Source organism: Antennarius striatus, chromosome 8, assembly GCF_040054535.1.
Source record: "Antennarius striatus isolate MH-2024 chromosome 8, ASM4005453v1, whole genome shotgun sequence".
Classification (NCBI taxonomy): Eukaryota; Metazoa; Chordata; class Actinopteri; order Lophiiformes; family Antennariidae; genus Antennarius; species Antennarius striatus.
The window spans coordinates 22,012,257-22,036,432 of record NC_090783.1 but is presented as its reverse complement, the minus strand read 5'-3'; the positions used below and the strand labels follow the sequence as shown (position 1 = coordinate 22,036,432).

The following is a 24,176-nucleotide window of genomic DNA, read 5'->3' as shown; positions in this document are numbered from 1 at the left end:
AGCACATGATTTTTTTATTTTTTTTTTACATATATGCCTCAAGCCTCCACATGACAAATTCAAGTTTGTGTTGTTTTTCTGGATGTATTTATATTCTATACACAGGAAGGATAACTGTACAGAGGGAATCAGGCTACAAATTATAACTTTATTAGTTCTTTTTTTTTTAATATACCAATAACAGGCCACTGTGGAAATGTAGACATCATACAGTCAAGTCTTGTGTTCAGCCCATTCAAAAGGGTTAAAGCAACATGTTACAAGCTTTGGCTGTAAAAGAAACATCTTGCAGTAATAATAATATAATCGTAATGACTTGAATCTGAATATTATACACACATACACAGGAAATTGTACATACCATTGTGTGCTTGGTTTTCTGTCAGATGTCTGCTCTGAGATCTAGATGGGTTCACATTTTCTGTTTCAGAGACACGTGAGAAAGACTGAGGAATGATATCACCTCTCAACTCTTGGTGAAGCGTTCCAAAAAGTCTGCAGCCAAGGCCCAGTACTTACTACAGTCTGTGACTATTTCAAAACACAGAATTGTAAAAGGTGACATTTTCCACAAACGGGAGCATGTGGAAACAGAAATGCAAAAAAACAAAAAAACAAGGCTACATAGCACATCCTCTCCTCCACAGCATTAAAGGCAGCAAATAATAAAACAAAAAAAAGTAAAAATCCACACACAGAACAGTGGAATCCCCGTTTTCAGTTGCAAAAATGGAAGACAAACAAAATACCCTCATTCATGACCCCCATTTATTTTCAAGTCTCTTAAAAAATGCAGCAACTCTCGCTTTAATGTCTTTTTTTTTTTTTTTAACCTCTGCCATCACAATCAGTGTGCTCTCATTCATGAACACTCATGAGCATCAAGGTCCTTTGTTCAGGTGGAACACGAGAGGCAAACCTCTTTAATTTCACAGGTTACAGCAAAGCACAAGGAGGTTCGTCTGACCTGTTATAATAACTATAATATGTATTAATCATAGAACTAGCTTTAAAAGAACTTATTTTAAAGTTGGGATGCAATTTATTCAAACAGATGTAAACAAAGACTGCTCTGATTACCCAAGGAAGCACGAGAGGGACCCCCACAGGTGAACAAAATACAATGAGTTCCACGGTAACCTGGAAAATGAAAATAAAAAACCTTCATCTCTTTCCATCCTGAATGAATAAATACATGGAGAAAAATACAAAACACAACCACCGGTCGGAACAGGAGGAGGCCTGCCTGGAGGGCTGTGATTTGGGGTGTTTTTCCCCCCTCACAGGCGGGGTTAGTGGTTACCTCCGTGCAAAAAAAAAAAAAAAAAGTATAACAAGCAGCTAAATTATTCTATCAATACCTTCAGCATCACATGTACTTCAGGGCTTTAGTAAACTCTGCAGGTGCAATTTTGGAGAGGAAAACTGCGCGGGTGAAACTCATGACCAAGCAGGAAACTGATCAGAGATCAACATTTTGGGGGGAGGGGGAGAGAGAGAACACTGAGAGCAGGTTTTTAAATAGTTAATAGTGTGCATCTATGCCCGTATAGGTTAATGTGTAAAGCAAGACACAAGCTCTGTACACAATGGTCCGAGATCATTAAGAACAATTCAAGTAAGGCAACACGTTGACGTCAGATGATGGAATGAATGGTGTGATCTAAACATCCTGCGGTGAGGCGCACTGACCTTCGTGAACGGATGAGCGGGAACATCGCGGGCCAGACGTCCCGCTCAGCCTCAAATGCATCCAAAAAAGCCAAAAAGCACAACGCCGCGCCGCTAAATCCTACAGCGTGAGCGGAGCTCCGGCGTCGAGGTCTGACCTCCGGAGGTCGATTCGCGTGTAAACTTTGTCACTCCACGTCTGCTGCGTGATTCAAGTGCAAGTGATTGGCTAAGGGGAACAAAAACCAGAACAAAACAAAAAAAAAACAGCCGTCGCAGTGGAAAGCAGTTGTGTTTGGCAGTTTATTGACATTCAGTACAATTTTTACTTTGAATATTTTTGTGTGTTTTGTGGAACAGAGAGAATTTGGCAGAAAAGCGTAACATTGTTTTCCTATTTTAAGGAGAATTTCTCCTGGTCAGCATTTATTTATCCGTCACGTCTCTCAGACCAGATTGTTCACTTTTGTCTCCTGTAGGTGTAGGTTTGATGACATCAGCAGCGCTCCAGGTGACCCATCACGAGTTGATTTTTTTCCGGGAAATCCCCCCCCCACACCCGTGTAGAAGATGCTGATGGAAGCAAAGGTGAGGCGAGTTGAGGAGGAGGGGGGGGGGGTTCACGGCATCGATTCTTCATCTTTGTTCGCTCCCTTTTTTTTTTTTTTTTTTTGCATCAACCGTGTGAAGTCCACGCTGAGGCGAAAGGAGAGACTTTACCGCACGCACACACACACACACACACACACACACGCACACACACACACTTCAGGTCCCACTTCCAGTTTATTCATCGTTCTCATCTGCGGAGACACTGAAGGAGAACAGAAACATCATGAAGTCAAAATCCAAAGCAGAACCCTTTCAAACCCCCTCCTGAGCAGAGCGACGGTTCTTCCTGCGGTCGTCATCTGATGGAGACGGATCGCAGGAAACAAAAAAGGTGGAACCAACCGTGAGAGGTACAGGACAAAAAATAATGTGGGCAGGGCCCCCCCAGACAAATAAGATATCCTCCTCTACAACTTGAGGCAGATGACAACGTAGAGGAGGAGGAACAGAACAGGGAACGCGCTGCGGGAGGAGGCGCGGTTGAGGAGGCACTTACTTGTCCTCTGTGTGCTCGGCGACGCCGGCGGCAGCCAGCGCCTGTCGGTACTGCAGCAGCACGACGCGAACGCTCTTCACGAACCCCTTAGAGAGCGGGAACAGTGGGAAGCCGATATCCGGGTAGCCGCCGCCTTCTGGGAGGAAACTCCGGTAGCTCTTTCTCCGTTTCTTTGGTCGTACCGCCGGCTGACTCGCGACGGCGGCGGCGGCGGGACCCGATTCTGACGTCCCGCCGTGCACGACAGCGCTCTGAGATGTCGCCCCGTGGGCGGAGTCGCAGTCTGAGTTGTGGGCTGCGGTGGGGGAGGGGCTGAGCCCTGAATCCTCCAGCTCCTCCTCCATAATGCTGGTAACTCCCGCTCCGGCGACGACCTCCCCCCCAGATTTAGCGGGGCTGCTGTGGGACACCGCCATGGGCAGCTGCTCGTCCAGAGGCTCGGCGAACGAGCGGTCTTTAGCCCTGGAGCAGACGTGGGGCGCGTGACCCCGCTCCGCAGAGTCGTTGAGCTCCAGCCACGCGTCCAGACGCTGGACCAGCCGCCAGCCGTTGGAGGCGAAATGCTCCTGGATCTCCTGCTTGAAGACCTCCACCGGGTTCTGGAGGAGCTGCGTCATAGACTGGACCATCTTGATCAGGGCCATCTCGTTGTAGCAGCGGCTGTTCTCGTAACCTTCCTGCAGACCTCTGTCGCTGTCGAAGCCGGCCTCGTTGTAGTACGGCTCGTTGACCAGGATGAGGCCTGAAAAGAGACGAGTCAGCAGGATGAGGGTAAAATATCGTAAAAGACGTTTCCTGAGAGACCAGAAGATAGTCTGTGCTCCATCGGGGGGAGTTCTGTTCCCGAAGGAAACTCTGGGATTTGCCAGTTTAAGTTTTTAAAGGCAAATCTGAACCGCTCTGTAAATCCTGATGATAAATTCTCAGATATTCAGTTCAGTTTTATTTTTTCAGGTCTTGATTTAGTCTTAAATTAGTGGGAAAATTCTCAAATGCAGCTGCTGCAAAAGGCAATAATAAAGGGGCTGACAACACAAAATAATGATCAGTTTTAACAAACGCACACGTTGGTGGTATCGCTATAAATATCTTATTAAGAAAAAGAATTGCTGTGTTTTCAAACTAGTTTGGAATCTAACATTTTTTTAGGAAATCACTTTAAACTTCATGGCTGCAGCTTGTTGTTCTGGACAAACAAATAAAAATTTTTTAAAAAAGGCTTTCAGGGAAAACAAAAAGAGTCTTTGTTGGATCGAGTTACTGTGGAGGACGTATTTAATAAAAACATCGGATGTATTTTTGTTTAAACTACAGTATATAGTAAATATTTAGCGCGTAAAGCTTCTGATGAGGTACGGATTCGAATGAAGAAAGTGTCTTGAAATATTATTGTGGCTGATCTCCTCTTGGGTGTTTTATGGAAGCGGTGTGACGTCTGAGACACTTTCGTTTGAATTAAACTCCACTTGGAGTCCTTCTGAGCAAATGAACACATGAATAAAACATTTCTGTTCTGCAGAGAGAAGAGGAGGAAGTGTGTGTGTGTGCATGTGTGTGTGTGAGAACTATCACCTTGTATGGAGATGAGGACTTGCAGCAAACTGGACTTGCTGGTCCACCTCTCGGTCCCCTGAGGATCACAGCACCACAAACAATAACTGGTCAAAACGAAACACTCATAAAATGATGTTCTGAAACCAATTACAACGTTAACTAACCATTCATATTTATTTCTAATTTAATGTTATCTCAAAACGACAGAAAATAATTTTTAAAGATTGGGGTGAAGTCTTTCGAGTTCTTGTTTCAAACTCAAAAACATTTGGTGTTTAAAACAAATACCAGCCATAAATTCAGACCTAAGACTTGTCAATTAGTTTTTTGTGTGTTGAGGTCAAACTATTTACATAATTGTTAATTAAATTAATGGAAATTATTTTAAAAACAACAACAAACAAACATCAAACTGTACCTACAAATAGAGAGCAAATAGAGAGCAGAAACGTGTGATGAAATCTGGTTGAAATCGAAACTATTTTAAGGTCATTTTAATTAATTTTTAACAATAATAATAATTATTATTATTATACAATAAAAGTAATATAATACAATAATAACATAATAATAATACTTTATTAATAATAATAATTTTAATTTAAACTATTTTAAGGTAATTTCAAGTTTTGTCCAAACAAGCAGCTATTGGTTTATTTATGTAGGCAGAGATAGGACTCAAGATGGCAGGTTGATGTTGTATCTCTACATCTAATTCAATCTAATTTAAAGACATCAAAACTAGCTACAAGAATAATGAATGAATAAATGAATGAATGAATGAATGAATGAATGAATGAATGAATGAAGCACCTTTCCGATCCAGGTCCCCAGCAGACTGACGCAGACCTTGCCGTTGTCGTACAGGTTGGGGTTGAGGCGGCCGCTGCACTGCGACAGGTAGTGGAACAGCGGCGGCACGGCGGGGTAGATGTTGGGTAGCTGGATGTCGAACAGGAAGAGCCCGTCTTCATAGGGCGTACGAGTCGGCCCCTTGATCAGCGCTGAGAACAGGTCCTGCACCAAAACCAGAAAAACTACGTTCACAAAATGTGCAGCCAGTGGAAATGAAAGGAGATTTAACGTCATGCCGGTTTTAAAGTTGGCATTTACTGAGCTTTTGAATACCAACACTCCATTTCCCTGCTTTTTTTTAAGGGAACAGTTAAATCCAAAAAGCAAATCCTAATTACATAATCCAAGTTTCGACTTCCCACTGACATGGGGACTGACTAAATAATGATTACATTTTTATTTAGAATTGTTCTTTACCACGCAGGTTCAAACTTCTCTTTATGTCTACTGACCTTCACAACCACAAGCAGGATGTGAAAACGTGTGTTTAAATCTTTGCAGGTGTCTCAGACTTCTGCTTTTGAAATCTATTCATTCCAGTTTCTTCATTTGTATCATAGAAATCCGCCCATTGAGGCCAGACACCCACCATGCGATCTTCGAACGTTTTGACCATGATGCCGTCGGGCAGAGACGTAGCCAGGAGAGCCATTTCCTTCCTGACGGTGCTAAAGAACTTCTTTGCTTCTGCAGGCTGGAACTCCATTTTATTAAAAGAGTGCGTGTCTAAGAAAGGAAAGAGAGGACGAACAAATGATGATACCACACAAAAACCAGGAATACTTGTAGCACATGTCAACACATGTGAGACCCTACACGGAACAGAAAGAGTTCCACCTTCGGTGTTCCTGTCCCTCACCTGGTGCCCACTCCAGAACGGAGAACACCTCTCCTCTGGCGCTGGTGAAGGTGACCCCGGGCTTGCCCCCGCTCTGTTGGCACAGCACAGGTGTGTCGCTGAGAAACTCGCTGGGCCACTCCTGCCCCCCCACTGGAGTCTGTGGCTCTTGCTGGGGCTTTTCCTCTCCAGTTCTTTCTCCCTGATCACCAACAAATCAGCAGGTAACACAGAAGACATCAAAATACGGAACCTAATCGCTTATTTCTTTGGAGTGCACTTACAGAATCAGACGCTCACCTCTGTCCCTGCTCCTCCACTCCCCCCGGCCTCCACCACGGCTTCCATCTTCTCCTCCTCCACGATGGCAACGTTGTCCAGCGTCTTCCTCAGATTCTCCTGCAGCTTCTTGATGTCGTCCAGGAAGCGTTTCTCCTTGGTGGGTTTCTCCGGAGCCGCGGGCGTCACTGACGTCACCACGTGCGCGGTGGACGCCGGCTCTGCGGAGGTCGGGGACGTCGGGGAACCGCCGGTCCACAGCTGCTCCACCGTCATGTTCTTCAGGCTCTCCAGGATCTTCAAGGCCTCTTTTAAATCCCTGAACCCTCGAGAGGCCCCGTCTTTACCCGGCTTCTCTGCGCCATTAACGGCCCCCGGAGTGGTTCCTGCAGGGAGCAGGGAGACTTTAATCGTTTTAGGAGTAGATTTATATTATAATCTTATTGTTTAAAAAAAAAAGACCACACTTATGCATCAAAAAATAAATTTTAAAAAAGCAGTTTTTTAGCACATCCTTAAAAAAAAAGAAATTATTGCACAAGTTAAAAGTTTATTTTTTGCAGAAAATTAAAACAGATCATGATGTCGCAGTGAATTTTTACAGCAGTGGTTTATGTGAATGGAATTTTTTAAGCTCCACTGTTTGCTATAATGAAGGATAATGTTTGACTTCTTTATCGATTTTGAATTGCTTGTGGACAACTGAGGAAAACACGACATCAGAATATGAAAAAATAATAGAACAGTAAATCAGAGACATCAGCCCCCACCTCCTCCGGACGCAGGACTCGCCACAGTGACGGACGCCTCTCCCTCCTCTCCAGAGGCTCCTTTAGGGGTGCTCGTCACCCCCGCTACGCCGCCCTGTTGAGGTGAGATGATGAACGTAGCGGATCCGGTTGGAGTGGGCGTGGCCGTGTCGGTGCCCTCTGCGTTGTTGACGTGACCGTCGTCCTCCGTGGTGAGGCCGTTGTCCGTCTCCCAGCTGTCGCTCTCGTCCTCCCACTCCTCGGTGGACTGGACGCTGCTCGTCTCCTCCACGGAGTCGTAGTCGGTCTCCTCGATCTCCGACTCCACGTTGTAGAGGTGCTGCGTGTGTGTGGGACGGTTAGCACGCCGTCGGTAACCGGTCTCATATCACAAGTGGTATTTCATCGATTTGGTATCAAGAAGGAAACACACCTGGGGGAGGACGATGGTGACGGAGTCATCGGCCCACACCACCTCCACCTTGCTGCTCACATCCACCCTGGACACCTGGCCGACTGACGTCTGAGAGCGAACAGGAATGCAGGGGGGGGGACACCACATTGAGTAAAACTTTACCAGATTTGGTTGAATTATGTAAGATTTTTTAACGTTGCTCCGACTAAAAGTATTCACCAGTTGTTACCGAACAAATCTGTAGACGAGGCGTTTTCTTTGCATAGCTGTAATTTTAATGTCGCGTCCCCCGAGGCGGGGTGTGTGTGTCTGAGGGGGTCACTGAGGGCAGACCGACTGTATTTGAGAGCAGGTTCTTATTTTTTCACCTCATTTTCACAGTCGTCCTGTCCGTTCTCTGAGTTCCATATCCTGATGACGATGTCGGTGGTGCGGAAGTGGAAATCTGGGTGATCTGCGATGTCGTACACGCTCACATCTTCTTCGACACCAATAACCTGAATAACGGGGGGGGGGGGACACAAACTCATTTCATTTGTACTTGAAGCTTGATTGACCACATATAGCAGCGACACAATACACACACACACACACACACTCAAACACACACTTAGGTCTTGCGTTTCTAACTGACCTCCACATCATCACTGGATGAGTTGAGTTTGATCCACTTGACGACGCAGGTTCTACCCTTGTGATCCCCGGATTGGATCACGCCGTACACTCCGGGGTCCTGGACGGCTTGAGCTACGAGACACACACACACAACGCAAACGGATTAGAGAGCCACACACAACCCCGCCCCTTCAACCGGAAGTCGTCGGTTCAAAACCTGCGTGGGCAAAAACATTCGGAGTGGATGCTGAAGTGTCAGTTCAGTTTTTGTCCCACTGTATTATATTTTCCTCTAACTAGAAATAATATTGTCTTTCTTTGTACTGAAACATGCAATTAAAATATTGTCATTTCTTTTTGTACGTTATAAAATCCCAGCCTTAAAACACTGATCTGCAATTTCAGTCCATTTCATGCACGTTAACTTTGTACAGAATGGGAGAGTGACCCAGATACTGTTTGTGCTGACTGGCAGCACGGCCTAAATAAAAGATCTCATCAGAGTCCACAGGGACACAAGTCTGACGCGTGTTTTTGTGCAAAGAGAAATACAACAAAATCCTTCCAAATAAAAAACACATTTCACGTAATCGATTGTCCTTACGTCGTTTGTCGACTACAAAGTCCCCGGGACAGAACTCGTGGCTGTCCAGGTGTTGAATGGGGATGAGGTCGTTTGATCGGATCCCCTTCTCCACCCGCCCGTCCTTCCACATGACATCAGCCGTCGTCTTGGTGGAGACCACTTCCACGGCAACCCTGTGCAAAACAAACATAGAACAGAACACTTTGATTTGTGTCTGGATCTGAGGAAACAGTGATTCATGGGAGGCTTAGAGGATCTCTTATATCTCTTATGGTTTTTTTTCCTTCACTTGTCTGAAAATGAAAGCTAATGTTAATGTTTAAAATTTCTGACACTTTTTTACCCCCCTCTTCTTTTCCTGATCCGCTGTGTCATTGTATTCATACTTGGTTTTTTTGGTTCATTTTGGGACTATTTGTCCATTAGCGTTGTCTGTTTTCACTTTTCTAAAACATTCTGATCACGGTGTTAACAGTGGTGGGTTACAGAAACACCCGGGACATTGACGGCTTTTTAAGACCTTAATTATATTCTCACTTAATCCAACAAATGCAAAAATGACAGCTGAGTGAAGAAGAAATTCGGATGTGACAGAAGTAATTCTTAAATGATCAACTGGCAGATTTAATAAATCCACGTCTGTTCACTACAAGTGACATAAGATGTGCAAAGTCCTCACTTTAGTTCTTTACTTCTTCCCACATTAGTTACAAATACCGCAATGTAAGTACATCTATGATAAAACTGCCAATGCATGAGTTGCATTGTGGGTAATAGTGGCATGACAAACACCACAGCTAGAACAAGAATTAAAGAATTTTTAAAAAATTGAGCCCAATGACGTCGATGGAATTCAATGTTACACAAAGTGAGAACTCTGGTCGCTCATCACTTTTTACTTAGCATGACATCAATCTTTGAAATGCAAAAAAAAAAGAAAAAAGAAACCAAGCAAAAGTATTTGGAGTCAAAAATACACATAAAATACACATAAAAGAAAGCAGTCATTGTGAGAGACTACTTTGGGTTAAAACAGCAGCACTGTTTGTGTGGATCAAACATCAGAAACACAGTAATGACACGGTAACAGTCGGTTCCAGACAGTGGAGTAAACTGAGGATAGACGTGACAGCGTCCGGTCCAGGGAACGACAGAACCAGACGTCTGCACTGGTGTTGAGGATCTAAATCACCCGCTGACTTTATGAACGAGACTAATGTCAAAACGCTCTGGTTGTTCCTGAGACTTCATTAACACAGGGAAGACACTGGAAGTATAGATCGGTTTCTAATGAGACAATCTCCTGAACCGACACAAAACTAGTGTCATGTTGACGGCCAATCTATCTAGAAATCATTTTTACCAAATATGCTGTCGTGTGCCCCGGTTGAATTAAAATGTCAGTGCTGTGAATGAATGGATTATTCATTTTAAACTCTGATCAGTAGAATCATTTGCTTAACATTTGCGTGATCTGACAGATTTGCCCGTGTGTATTGGTGGTAATAATTACAACTTTTGATAAGAAATAAAAAAAAAGACTTTTCTGCTATAGAAATGTTATAGCATTACATCATCATGACAGGATTGTCATTTTTGTTTCGATGACACTACTGGGAAATGGTGTGATGATGAGACAAAACATAAAGACAGCGCAAAGAAGAAAGAACAAACAAACATTACTTTATGTGAAAAAAATGGGGGGGGGGGATGGATTGGCAGAGAATAAAGTTGTGTGTTCCTGAGCATCCCCTGGTGTTTGAACTCACCGATCTCCAGGCTTGAACTCCCTGGAAAATTTGGTCCTCTTCTTCTTATGCTTCCTCTTCAGGTTACGGATGGAGAGCGGGATGCTTTTCTTCCGATTGGTTCCCAGGCCTCCACTTTGAGACGAGGCCGTGGAGCTGGCTGATGATGTCAAAGAGCTGAAACCAGGTTTATACAGTCACATCAATTATTCATGGACAACATCTCATTTAAGGAAGAAACTGCACACAAGTGCAACGGATAGCTACGCTCTTATAAATGATTAATGACAAGTCAGAGATCAACGACTGAAGGCCCATCAGAACTTTGCTGCGAATGATAAATTGAGATGGTAAGAAATTATATTTAGAAAGTTAATTATGAAACTGTTTAAGGTAGCACTGTGAATTGATGCAGATGTCTTTCAGGGCTGAACGTTCACGGTGTCCACACCCTGTCAATGACATTTTCAAACAAAGACACCTCGTGTCATCAGTGTCCTCGGCGGCTTCGTCGTCGGCGTCCTGCTCTCCGTGTTCAGCCGAGCAGTCGTTGGTATTCTGCGGTTCTGGAGCGTTCTGGTTGGGAATGGGCCCGTTGTTGTTCGAGTGAGACAAGTCCGTCTGCTCTGACTTCTGTTCGGCTGGGGGGGAGATAAAACGGGAGAGAAAGGGTTTTGATTTGTTTTTCTACGTTTGGATTGATCTCACTTTTTTTTAAACTGATGAGCGACTGAGTGCTCCGCGTGTGGGAGAGAAAGAGATCACGTAAACCCATTCCCCTCTTTGTCTTTGTCTCATTTCAGATTAAATATTCATTTAAACCCTAAAATGAGCTGCACTCAATTTCACTTCTTACTGTAAACAGTCCAGGAGATAAAAATGAGCAGCTGGGATGGAAGGATGACGAACAGAGCTGAAGTCTTTGAAATTTAGCTTAAACATGACTGAAGATAATTGTAGGATAAAATCTGAATGTAAAAAAATGTTACTACATCAGGTTACTTCAATGTAAAAGTGTTTTAAAGAAATTTTCAAACACCCTTTTTACTTTTTGGGGCGGCAGTAGCTCAGTCCACTAAGTCCTGGGGAGGGGACCAGAGGGCGGCCGGGTCAAGACTCATGTGGACCAAAAAAATATTTGATAATAATAATCTAAAGTGGAATAATTTATCCTACAGAGCATCAATAAAGATCAATTTTTGTGTGTGTGTCTCTGTGTGTGTGTTCTTGTTGATTTGGCACCTTGTGTTTCGGGGTTCTCCATCCTCTTCCCCGAATCCTTCTTGAACATCCTCTTCAGCTGCAGAGGACACACATTCTATTTAATCACGTCTCCATGTGTGTGGAACACAACACGCGACTAAAACACGAAGACTGAGGATCCGCTGAGGTGCTGACTCAGCATGTTAGACCAGCGACAGCAACAGACTTCAGGGTTCAGGTTCAGACCCAGGTTGTTGAAACCCTCAGATCTCACGGATAAGAACCACCAGATTTTGTATTAACAACAACAACTTAAGATGCATCTGGCACCATAGTTTCAATACGCTCCTGAGAAGACGGAATGCAGCGTCAAGCTACAAATTCTTCAGACACAGCAAAAGAGCATGGTTATTACAAAGTGTGAAGTTCTATCCACACCTTTCTGGCAACAGGATCTTCAGGCAGAACAGGGGCACCCTCAGGTCCTTCACAGGTGATGCGCGTGGCATCACCCTTAGCAGGGAAAACATACAGGGCCCTCTCTCCCAGCTGCCTCTGAGTGTGGTCGTAGTATCCCAGACGCCTCACCCTAAAACGACACAGTACAACCACGCCACCTTTGTTTTTATATTCCAAAATCTTTATAGGAAAAAGAAAAGAATGAAATGATTTCACGTGAGCGTAAACAAAGCTCAAGAGCAGGAGTCACCCCACTGACCAGCAGAGATTCTCCTGTGTGATGGTGGTGGGAGGAGGGTAGACGCTGTCAGAGCCCTTGGGAGAATAGCTCTTGGTCATCCACGTCACCTTCAGCTCGACCACTTTCACCTGAATACATCACCGATTACACAACGTCACGGCGATCTCCTGAGGAAGGAACGACTGGGCACCGCAAACACAAACCAAATCCACACAAGGTCATACGGAATAATCCACGTCTGAAGAAGCCTGGTGAAATCTTCACTGTAGCATCTAAGCTAAATGCATTTGCACTGATCAAGAACATGTGACACAAGAAACGTGGAATCATTTTTGGGTTGTTTTATGATTTAAAGAATTCTCATCTTCTTTTAGGATTTGCCAAAACGCTGTTTTTCCTAAGACGGTTTGGGGAAGTCAAACACTTTCACGTCTTTTAATCGGAATGGAATAATAGACAGATTCACACTTCAGATGAATTGTTTGTTTAGCAAATGACATTTGCAGCCTGCTAGCACTGCTGAATAGTCATCTAATTAGATTGAAGGCCTGTAAGTTCACTGATTTCCTACACTCATACCATGAACGATGAGGTGACAATAAAAAAAATAAAAAAAATCATCTTACTTCTTCTACCACCACCCTGAATTTGCACTTCCTGCTGAGGACAGGTTTGACCCCTGACAGCCACTGTACATTAGAGAAGACTTTGGCTGGACCAATCAGGACCTGGCCTGGATAGAAACCGTACGCCTCGTCAAAGAACAGGCCCTGAGGAGCAAACACAATGACATGGACACAATATGACTGAGAGCCTGTAGAAACCGTGAAGAAACAAGGTGGTTTCTAACTAGACGAAGGCCACCTAACCTCTGACTAACAGCTGATTGGTCCAGGGTGCCAAACAAAAGCTCACGGCTACGTACCGAATCGCTGACGTGTGGACAGACATCATAAAGCTTGGCACCGTCCTCCACACTCATGGAGCACCTGAAGAGAAACAAACAAACAAACAAACCAACAACAAAGCCTCATTATTCGCATTTACTGAAGATGAATGCATGTTTGCATGCAAAAAACACATGTGATGCTGCACATGACACACACACACAAACACACACACGCACACACAGTACCTGGCTCCATTTGAGAGCTTGAGTATGATGTGATTTGTCAAGTCGTAGACTTTCCCCAGCCAAAAGTCGTAAGCGATGTAGTCGCCATACATAAAAGACTGCAAAGAACACAACAAGAACGCCATCAATTTGATATTTAGTCAATTTACATATTACTTTTCAGCTTTACCTCAGACACACAAGGGCTTGAAGGCGAACAGTCACTTTTTGTACCAGTAAATCTTTCCCACGTGGCTCATTTGCATGCGTTATTTCTTTTGTAACTTTGAGTAATTGTTTGTAAAATCTCAGAAATGAATCTGTATCTATCCTGGTGGTTATTAGCTCCATTTTTCAAAAAATTCTTGAATCTTCAATACTTTTCCCATCTTTTCTCAACTCAAGTTTAATAATGTGGGATTCATCATCATGAATACGAACAGAACTTGTTTCAAACTGAGAGCTTGTGTTTTCATGTTAGAACCTGTTCTTACCCAGATGTGCTGCAGGTCTTTGCTGTTCACGGGATACAAAACACAGTTTGTGCCCACAAGCTTAACGGCACAGTCAATGTCAATGTTGGTCACAATACCACACTGGTTGTCCTGTAAATGTCACAAATGGAAGGATCAAAATTAACAGTTTTATCAAGAGACAACATTCTGGATTTCAAAGCAAAATAATCCCCATTGTGATACTGGTGATGAATTTATGGGCTGACTGGGAGCTGCTGCATCATTGTACTGACAGAAAAACTCTATGCCTGGTCTTTGGTTAAGTGTCAGCCTGCAATAAGATTTCCAGTCATGTCCGATGCAGCAAATGGAACAGAGCTCTGAACAGTGACTTGACTGACAAGGAGAAAGGTTTGATTGGAAAAAAAAAACAAAAAAAAACCAAAGATAGAAGAGATGGTTACACCGAGAAGGACACACTCCACTTACATTAGAATTGTTTCGTCGCACGATGTCTCTAATGACGATGGAACGATCTTCAAGTTTCAACTGTGAAGAAAAAAACGCAGACGTATGAAAAAAAACAAAATCGATGGAACGGGTGACATCATCGGTGATAAATCCAACACTGACTAACACTGGATCATAAACTCATGTTAATTCTTTCTACAAGAGTGACATTGAATGACGCGCTAACTGCAGAATGAATGATGGAAATAAACGCGCATCACATCCTTATTTAGACCACAACTTTACTGATATGATTGTCAAACCTCTTCCCCTGTAAAATGCAATGATCTCTGAAATAACCTGAGAACAGAATTAGTGATTTTACCACCTAAAGACACTTTTCTTTGAGCTGGAAAGCTCAAGGAGTGTCTAAGAATGAAGCTATCATATTGTCAAAGTCACTTATAAATCCAGATCTTGCAATAAATAAAAGAATAATAATAATAATTGATCACGTCCTACAGAAGAGCAGAAAACAGCATAGATTTGGCACAAGTGTAACTCCTAGAAGGAAACCTTGTTTTTGCTGCATCAACAGGAAGAATATCTGACTCAAAACTGATCAGAAACAAAATGCTGAGCTTTGGTCTGCAATGATGAGAAAGGATTTTATAAATCCATCATCACATCTTCACGATATTCACATCTGCCTTCCAGGAACGTGTGGAAACAATTTAAACTACACTGGCTTGAAGCAGAAAGTTGGGTTAAGTTAAAGTTTCTAAACTGTATTGTAATATTTAAGTCTAATCTTTTCCTAACCTATCAAAACATCTACAGTAAAAAAAAAACCCCAAAAAAACAGTCTGAAATTAGGAGTAAAAGACGTTCAGACAGCAGCTTTCTGAAGACATACCAGGGAATGATAATCCAATTTTAAAATGTACTGTGAAATCAGACAACGCAAACAAGGCTGAGTAACATCGTCTCATTTTACTTATTTATTCAAATAAAAATAGTAATAAATGATAATAATAGTAACATCAAATATAAAAGAATTTGTCTGTTTGGCCCAGGTTATGTAGATATCCTATGATGACTAGAAGTACAAGCAACTCAGTGTCTGCACAGACAAACAGGCAGACACACACACACACACACACACACACACACACACACACACACACACACACAGCTGAGTCCTTGGCAGAGCTTTTGCTTTGTCTCAGAGTAACCCTACACTACTGAATTCTGGGAGAGGAACATCTATAGTGGATACAATCGATGGTCCCCGTGTTCGCTTGTAATCTATTAAACCGAAGCTTGTCGACTTCCTATGTCAGCAGGGTCAGAGCAAGCAAACACACACACACACACACACACACACACACACACATACACAGAATTGCTTGTCATTAATATTCTTTCCATGCATCGTGCTGCAACACACCAATGTGGTAACCAGTTCAGAAACACTGAAAAGAGGAAGGGAGGTGTTGAGTCAGACAACAAAAGAAGATATGAGACACGTAGGTGTGTGTGTGTGTGTGTGTGTGTGTGTGTGTATGTGTGTGTGTGTGTGTGTGTGATACTTTGCTCTGAGACACAAAACAACTCCCTAGAGGTATCAGGGACCAGATTGATCAGAGGAATCAATGGCGGACATCCAGGCCTAATGAACACGTCTCGGCCGGGCCTCCGTTCTGACAGACGACGACGTTCTAACGCAGCCGTTCTCGTCTTCTGAACTCATCTTCGTCCCGACGAGGAATTTGATGTATGAAACACGAAGACGTCCAGAGATAAAACGAAAACATTTTGTAGTAATGACGCATACCTGCCTGTATCTAATAAGAGAAGAGTCTACCCACACATTCAGTTTGGGATCAATCTATGATAATGAGGGTTCTCACATCACACAGCGCTAACGCCCTGACCCCAGCCTCCAGCCTCAAGGCAAACCACAGTTCTGCTGCATCATTAGATCCAAGGAGGTTAAAACATTTCAGTCGTCTCTTCAACAAGAAGTCATTCTGGATCATCATCATCATCATCATCACCACAGAAAAACATGCAGAAACTCCAAACTTCATGGAGTAACAGGAAGGATGAAGGCGTTAAAGCGTGGCGGTTTCTTTCTGATACAGGACTTTAGTTAATAGTTTGCATGGAGAGCTTCCTGTTAAACCTCCTGCCTCGTTTCCAGAATCACATTCAGAATTGCAGAATTAATATCCTGTCAAGAGTAAATTAGTACAATATAGTAACTTCATATTACTATCCTTTCCAGGACTCACAGCAATGGTGCACAGCTCTATTTAAAGAAAACAGGTGAGGGGCTTTTTCCAAGGATGTCCCACAAGGGAATGACAAGAGTACAAAAAGCACAGTGAATCCAATTTAATTTCACCGTGTAGTACAGAGTTAAAATAATGAAATGGTGGAAAAAGCTTATAAAAAAAAGACTGAAATGTAAGGAAAGCACAAAAGGGCCAGTAAGACACAGGACTAAACATTAAAAGGATGACACTGACAGTCACAAGGAGGCAGAGAACAGAAGATGTGGAGGTGAAGGAGGGTATGAGGAGCACTCAAGAGTCAATCATGGAGATGGAGCATGGATGGAAATGGAAAAAGACTGGATAATGGAGAAGACGGCGAAGGGGAGGAGGATGCAGGAAGAGCTGCACAGGGTGTGACGAGCATCAGAGGAGGCGCTGCTGACAGCCCAACAAGTGGAAGATGGAGACAGATCTCAGAGAGGGGGACCAAAAGAGAGTCAGAAAGAGATAGGAGAACAAAATACAGCAGAGAGAAACGTAGGGGGGCGTAGGGAGGGGATGGAGAGGGAGTGAGAACAGGATACAACACTGGGCAGGGCCAGCACTGCAGAGAAACAATAGAGGAGGGGGTAGAACAGACTGGATTCTGGGAGAGGAGCAGTCACTGAGTGCGTGCATAAGTGCGTGTGTGTGTGTGTGTGTGTGTGTGTGTGTGTGTGTGTGTGTGTGTGTGTGAGAGAGAGAGAGAGAGAGACACAGAGAGAGGATCAAGTGAGATCCATTATCTCAGGGAAGGAGCTGGTCGACCATCCAAGCAACACCACATTACGTCAACAGCCTCAAACACGGGTCTGCTGGGACACTGAGAGGAGAGGATGGTGATGATGATGATGATGGTGGTGGTGGTGGTCATCACCAGACATGAAAGGAAGGGAGAAAAACAGAACAAGATTTGAGGAGAAAACCGAAATGAAGGAGACTGGATGGTAAAACGTGCATCTGGTGACAAAAACGGGGGAGTCAGGAGGAGTAAATGGAGTGAAGAGAGTTCAGAAGGCGGAGATGGGCAGGTTTGTCGTAGCCGCTGACATCATCATCCGCCACGTGGTAATTGATTTGAGTCCTATTGGGAATCCACTGGCAGGCTGAGATTTGTTGGACACGACATGGCAGATGGGTACCAATCACCACAGAACACCACAGAACACCACAGAACACCACAGAACACCACAGAACACCACAGAACACCACAGAACACCACAGCCCAAACACAACCAGCAGACAGGAAACACACTAAAGAAGCAAACACCTGAGGGGGTGTGAACCGAGGCCAGGGAGACATTCTCTGAACCACTTTGCCTAATCCCTGTCGGTCTGTTGTCTTTCTCTTAATTTATACCACTTTCTGGATTGGGATGTTAATCTCGACGGCCCAACTCTTTCAGGGCAAAGGCTTGAAATAAAAACATTCCTGCAATCATGGACAGAAGACGGGTCTGAGGGGAAGTCATGAACAAAACCGAGCAGTCAATCCTCCGAGTTGAGTTACAGTAATGGATTTTTGCACCAACAATTCATTCTATACATTGTAAGGCATTACAAACGCTGTGATCAAAGATGGTTTTCACTGTTACCATAGGAATAAGGCTTCAACGAAAAGCTCAGCTTTGTCTCCAGACGTCGATATCTAATCGATGACATCATAGCTTTCCATAATAAGGTTTCAAGGCAGGTCACGTGACTATGTGTGACCCTCCTGCTTCTACAGCTGGTTAGAAACCTTCCCAGTACCCAGTAGGCCTTCAACATGTATTATACAGAACAGTATTTTCCGCACTATAAGGCACACCTTCAACAACAATGATATCTGACTTAGCTGTGATTTACATCAGGACAAACATTTATTATCAAAACCTTTTTGCACCTCAGTCAAAGGATGTTCAGCAATTGCAGTTTAAAGTAGAACTAAATGTTTTTCAAACGCCACAGCAAAGTAATAAATCAACCATAGAATTTAGAAGCTTCGAATTTAAAGCGAGCTGCAGGTGGGACCTGACATTTTTAAGGACTAACCAGCACAGTAATTTGAAAGTTGTTTCGGAGAGTTACTTTGCCTGCTTTTACTGTCCAGTTCTTTGATCCACTCCAACACGTTTTCTCTTTATTCCACGTCTCTTTGCATCACAATTCTGCCTTAACACCCATTCTTCTCACTGCCATGCAGCATTACAGGATGACGACAGCGTGCACCAGGAGTCACCTTACAATGACTTGGAGAGTCTGAGAAGTCTACAGATGAGTGCTTGAAGCACCCGACACGCCCTGCAGTGCTATTCCCCCGGCGCGTCCCGCCGCCTGCTACCTGCTGCAGTGCACTTCTGTCTTCCAATGGAAATCTCACGGTTGTGCTGCTGCAACAGGATTCTTTGTGCCTGTTAATACTGAAGTCATGGCTCCGGTTGATGATTGTCTAGTTTTTCTGAAAATCAAATGAGTTTTAAATAATTTTCGGTGTCAGGTAACCAAAATTAATGATGGGATGAACAAAAAAAGTAAACATTAACATGAATTTAAACATCAGAGCTCATGTTTTATTGTGCTGAGATGCACAGAAATCGAGGAATTCATTCATTTTTCCTAAAAAAAATTCATGCAATCATCCAATCCTGATACTAATAGGTGGGCAAGACAAGGTTATCGTGAATATTAATTCTGCCCTCATTGTTCTTTTATTCCATCAAGAAGCCAAGGTGGAACACTTTGCCCGCATTTTTGTCGTGACGTTTCCTTGTTGCTATTATGATGTTAAGACATCTACAAATTTTACACACAAAAAAAAAATCTTTCTGTGAAATATTTTTAATTTAAAGTACAGTAATTCTTTTTTTTTTTTAACTTTATTTGTTCAGTTTATTTTATTCAGGGCTGTAAAGAAAACAATTTCTGCTATCTTATTTCACTATATAGTAATTATATGAAGGCAAATAAAATGGTCTTAATACAACGGTCATTTAGTTTATGGTGCCACAAAAGTGCTTACTGTTAGGTCAAGCAACAACGGCAAGATGAAGATTCTATTTAGGAGTCAAATGTCATATTAGTCAATAGTGTTCTGCACACGTCTAATGTTTTACGGAGCTTTCATTGGTTTCTCTACATTACCGATCAATTATCTCCCTAAAACATGTAAACAAAAATATTACAAATTTATATAATCCACGCAGTCTGTAATCTCTTCTCTGGATAATGATGCTTAAATTTCCAGCAAGGAAACAGCAGTAAACGGCCTTCCAGTAACTTTTATTTGATTAGTTTGAAGGTCAAAGATAAATGCAGTCCAACTACTGAAGTAGTTATATTGCACAGCATCTGTATCCATGTGAGATCATGTATCTATTACTGTTCCTTTCAATAGATACGGCTATGGAAAATCACTCTGTGCCAATGCTACGCAGGCTTACAGGCCATAAACAGAAGTCAACTGCTGTATGTCTGTGTCTCAGGATTGGACCGGACAACTCAAAACGTCCAATTAATTAAAACCTACCTGCTATCAAACAGAACCAAGACGTGCTTTGTGTGGATCCAACCATGAGGAGACTTAAATACCGACCAGTAGCAGTTATTGCACCAACATGAAGATGCTCTTATATAACCATCATTGGTTTTCAGCTTGAAGAATTTAAGGTATATGCCAACTAAAAATAAAGACAATTAAGATGCTAGTTCATTAAACCTTCAATGAAATTTGATTTTAGCAGCAAACAAGCGTTTAAATGTGGAGGATAAAGTGCAAACACCTGAGTACAATAAGGAAAAAGCCATATTTAGGTACATTTAACAGAAACTAATTCAGACTCTGAAGGTTATTGTTCAAATTTTGTTTTTTTTACTGAAGATTGCCGAGTCAAAACCGTAACATGTGGTGCTTTTGAATTACATCACATCATTTTAAGAGGTCTGTGGATTATTTTAATGTGTTTAATTTGTTGACAAAAATGGACCGGACTTTGGGGGGAAAAAATAATGTGACACCAATGTCCTCGACTGGCTTCTGCTGTTTGCAGAAAGTTGTCAAGATATAACTAAACTCTGTGTAAACTGATGTCTGTTTGCATCCCTTTTTTTTTTTAGTAACTAGGCATTTTACGACGGATTAAATTACAACTTTTCTGCAAAAATGAATAAAAGGAAAGGCTATTTATGCTTCCTCATGCCGCCAGCTGCCCTCATTACAAAGACTATCTCTGAAATGTCGTCGCAGTGAAATGTAATGGCGTTCATGTTTTAAGGGAGATAAGACACAAATAAACGTCCTTCTCAGTCATTTTGAATCAGCCCACCAATTTTTTATTTTTTTTTAAAAAGTTAATGTTCTCACTGACAAATCACCATTTGGCTTCTTACTTTGTTTATCTTTCTATATTCACGGTCTACGGATACTTTTGTAATTAAATGTTCGTTTCAGAAACGGATATCAAAGAAATATTCACTTGGTAACGTGAAGACTGCAGTTTACTATCATATAGTAAATTTACACTCTATTTGGACAGAAATGTATGAAGAATGTCCTTATATTTAAATCCCTACCAAACTATTGTTTGTTAATTTATTGTAGCTTTATTTTTTAGTACTTCATGTTGCTCATCTCTTGTGCTTCTGTGTGAAACTGAATTTTGGCACAGAAGCGGAGCACACAGAGTCATCAATAAATAAATTGTATTCATCGAGAAGACATAGAAGATGAAAACGCACAATCCAGTTTAATGCATTATAATGAACCAAAGAAGGAACTAGTAATGTATAGTCATGGACAACTTTCACCAAACTGCTGCTGCTCATTTAATGTCTCTAAAGATCATTCTTTCACTGTTAAAAATGCTGTTTTTATCAACCTCAGGACAGAACCTGGCATTATTTAAACCTCCGATGAATAAGGCAAATCATTTCCACTGGGGTGACAACTGCAGATAAATAAAAGTCTAAAATAAGTGGAATTATCATCCTGAAGATACACAACTTTGTACGCTACAGGAAGTCATCATGAATTATTGATTAGAATCTTCAACATTCTCTCAAGAATAATACACAACTAACAGGGCCTGCTGAGACAGGGTACACTTTGCACCAGATAAGCAAAAACAAAACAAATTATATGGTAACGGAACAGACCTAAGTATTCCACAGAATGAGATCCCTGCATGTGTAAAGATGCAGCATGACCGGTCCGTGTGGGGGGTGAACTGCAGCGTCATTGTTTAACGGAGCCTTTGTTGTGACACCAGAACTTTACTCATTTAGCCCAACCAAAACAAGGCAGCCATGGGTCATAAAACGGGCTTCTTCTGGGTCACCTTTGTGTCATTTCTATGGGATCGTTCCAGATCAGTTCCAGGGGGGAGGGGGGTACACACAAGTCACCTGAGCCCCACTTTCTTTACCAATTACAGTTGAATGCATATGGTGTCATCCTACAGAACCCACACAGGTAAACGCATAATAAACCGTTTTCATAAAAACAGCAACTCACTTAAGACCGACTTAAATGTTTTGTCTTCAATTGCCTCATCTTATTTGAAATTCATAACCTAAACATGTTTGACGGCGATAAAATTCAATGGAGGAAACCAGAAAATCGCCCCTGATCGCTTGTCATTTCAACTTTAAGAATGAAACACACAATTAAAGCTGTGAACAACACAATCAGATTACTGACAACTCACTGTCAGATCACTGGGCTCTGTTTATTCAGCTGGAATCAGTTTTCAGCTGCAAGCCTTTGGGTTTCATCCATCTGCCCCGTCATCCGACAAGGATCAGACAGGGTGACAATATCATCACACAAACGCAGTGTTTTCTGCACTATAAGGCGCACCTAAAAGCTGTTAATTTTCTCAAAAACCAACAATGCACCCCATAATCCAGTGTGCCTTATATATGGAAAAAGTTTTACAGTAGGAAGGTGCGCCTTATAGTCCAGAAAATGCTGTGGGTGTTCTAAAAAAAGTCAAAGATGATTCTTGATGTGAGGCCAAGTCACACCCAGTTAGGATCTCCAGTAAGTCCAGGAGCTGCTAGCAGAACAGACACCTGCCAATAACCCGTCATGACATCTACAGCCACACAACCGGCCCTTGGAGAGCCCCTGGAGCACATCTGACATCATCTCTCCATCAGGTGAAACGTTCCTGATTAGCCTCCATTAGCCCCATGTGTGGTGATGCTAGCTGGATGTCAGGCTGGGGCGGTGCTCCGCCATCCAGCCTCTTTTTGTAGGAATATTATCCTCAACTATTTTGCCAAGATGAGAACCACAACAGGCACAACTATTCAGACATTTATCCGGGCCGGTGACAGCACAGTCCCAGTCAGGAGTGAAACTAGCTGCTACCTTTGTCTCGCTGATGTCCTGCCTTCCTCCTTCGGGGTACCACTGGACGCGGACGAATCCCCGACCGAGAGGCCAGCTCGGGGTGTCCGCGTCGTTCTCATTGTCCGAATCACTCGGGACTCGTCCGCCGCCTCCTCCTCCTCCTCCTCCTCCTCCTCCACCGCCGCCAGCCCCTCTGCTACCGCCGCCGCCACTCCCTCCACCATCGTCGAGGTCTGAGTCGGAGTGGAAATCCTCCTCCCCGTGGATCAGCCGCACCAGGCCGAACCGGACTGAGCCGCGATACCGACCGGAGACCAGGTCGTGGGAGAACAGCAGCCGCTGGGAGCCGTCCCCCGTCGGAGACAGAGCCGTTGATGGGGGCTCGGAGCCCGGGCTGGTTGTGGGGGAAATGACTGGGTTCGGAGATGGTGCCACTATCGCCGCATCTGATGGTGCGGGCTCCGCCATGGCTGCTGTTGTCAGGGAGTGATGCTACAACGCTAGGATGACGGTGGAATGAAAAAACCTGACCTGGAAGCAGCGTGTCGCACGTGTTTACGTCGAAACGTGAGCAGCAACGTCACAAACGCAGCGTGATGACGTCATCACGTAACGCTTATCCTCGCCATTGAGCGTAAGCATGAAAAAAGACTGGTCCAACAGCTTCACCCAGGATTATTGAACCTTCATTGTTTATTTATTATTTATTTATGTAATATTTATTGAACTTTATCGAATTTAAATATTTAAATAGATCATACACGAAGTGTTTTCTGAAATGTTATACCAATAAGTTACTTCTCTAACCTTTAACTAGTAATTGATAGACTACACGTTTACAGCAAAGTCATGCTGCAAACTTGATGCATAAACAGACATTTCTGGCAGTGTCCCTGAAGAATCTTGTTTGCTTTCTCAAGGGTAAAGGCCTCCGGTTTTGTAATAATCATGTGATTGCAACTGTTTATTTTATGTCCCATCTTTACCTTTCTGTGGGATTCAAATCAGGGGAATGTCCAATGATGCTCCAAGTTCAGCATCCTCATAGATGGTGAGATATCTTTTTTTTTTTTAATGTCCTGATTGTAAATGGAATCGATGTACTGTACCTACAAACACTCCTAGTTTTTGTGATCAACAATGTAAAGCAAATTCACCAAGCTATCACCATCTCTACTGAG

The 24,176-nt window shown here is 43.0% G+C and overlaps 1 protein-coding gene across 2 annotated transcripts; it reads right to left on the bottom strand.

Annotated features, from left to right (window-relative positions):
• Positions 1–24: 24 nt before the first annotated feature.
• Positions 25–23,797, bottom strand: ube2o (ubiquitin-conjugating enzyme E2O). 2 transcript variants are annotated; one of them, XM_068322068.1, is made up of 23 exons: positions 23,014–23,797; positions 14,380–14,439; positions 13,930–14,040; positions 13,457–13,554; positions 13,247–13,310; positions 12,948–13,091; positions 12,340–12,449; positions 12,060–12,210; positions 11,661–11,718; positions 10,900–11,059; positions 10,440–10,595; positions 8,689–8,843; positions 8,104–8,216; positions 7,838–7,966; positions 7,488–7,577; positions 7,076–7,394; positions 6,327–6,691; positions 6,048–6,228; positions 5,778–5,914; positions 5,147–5,350; positions 4,352–4,409; positions 2,780–3,521; positions 26–2,485 (listed from the first exon to the last, which is right to left on the bottom strand). In XM_068322068.1, exons 1-23 carry the CDS (start codon positions 23,461–23,463, stop codon positions 2,458–2,460), a joined length of 4,083 nt encoding a protein of 1,360 aa, XP_068178169.1. In that variant the 5' UTR covers positions 23,464–23,797; the 3' UTR covers positions 26–2,457. The 2 variants fall into 2 exon arrangements, with proteins under 2 accessions (XP_068178170.1, XP_068178169.1); XM_068322069.1 differs by having other exon boundaries at positions 25–3,521.
• Positions 23,798–24,176: the final 379 nt, after the last annotated feature.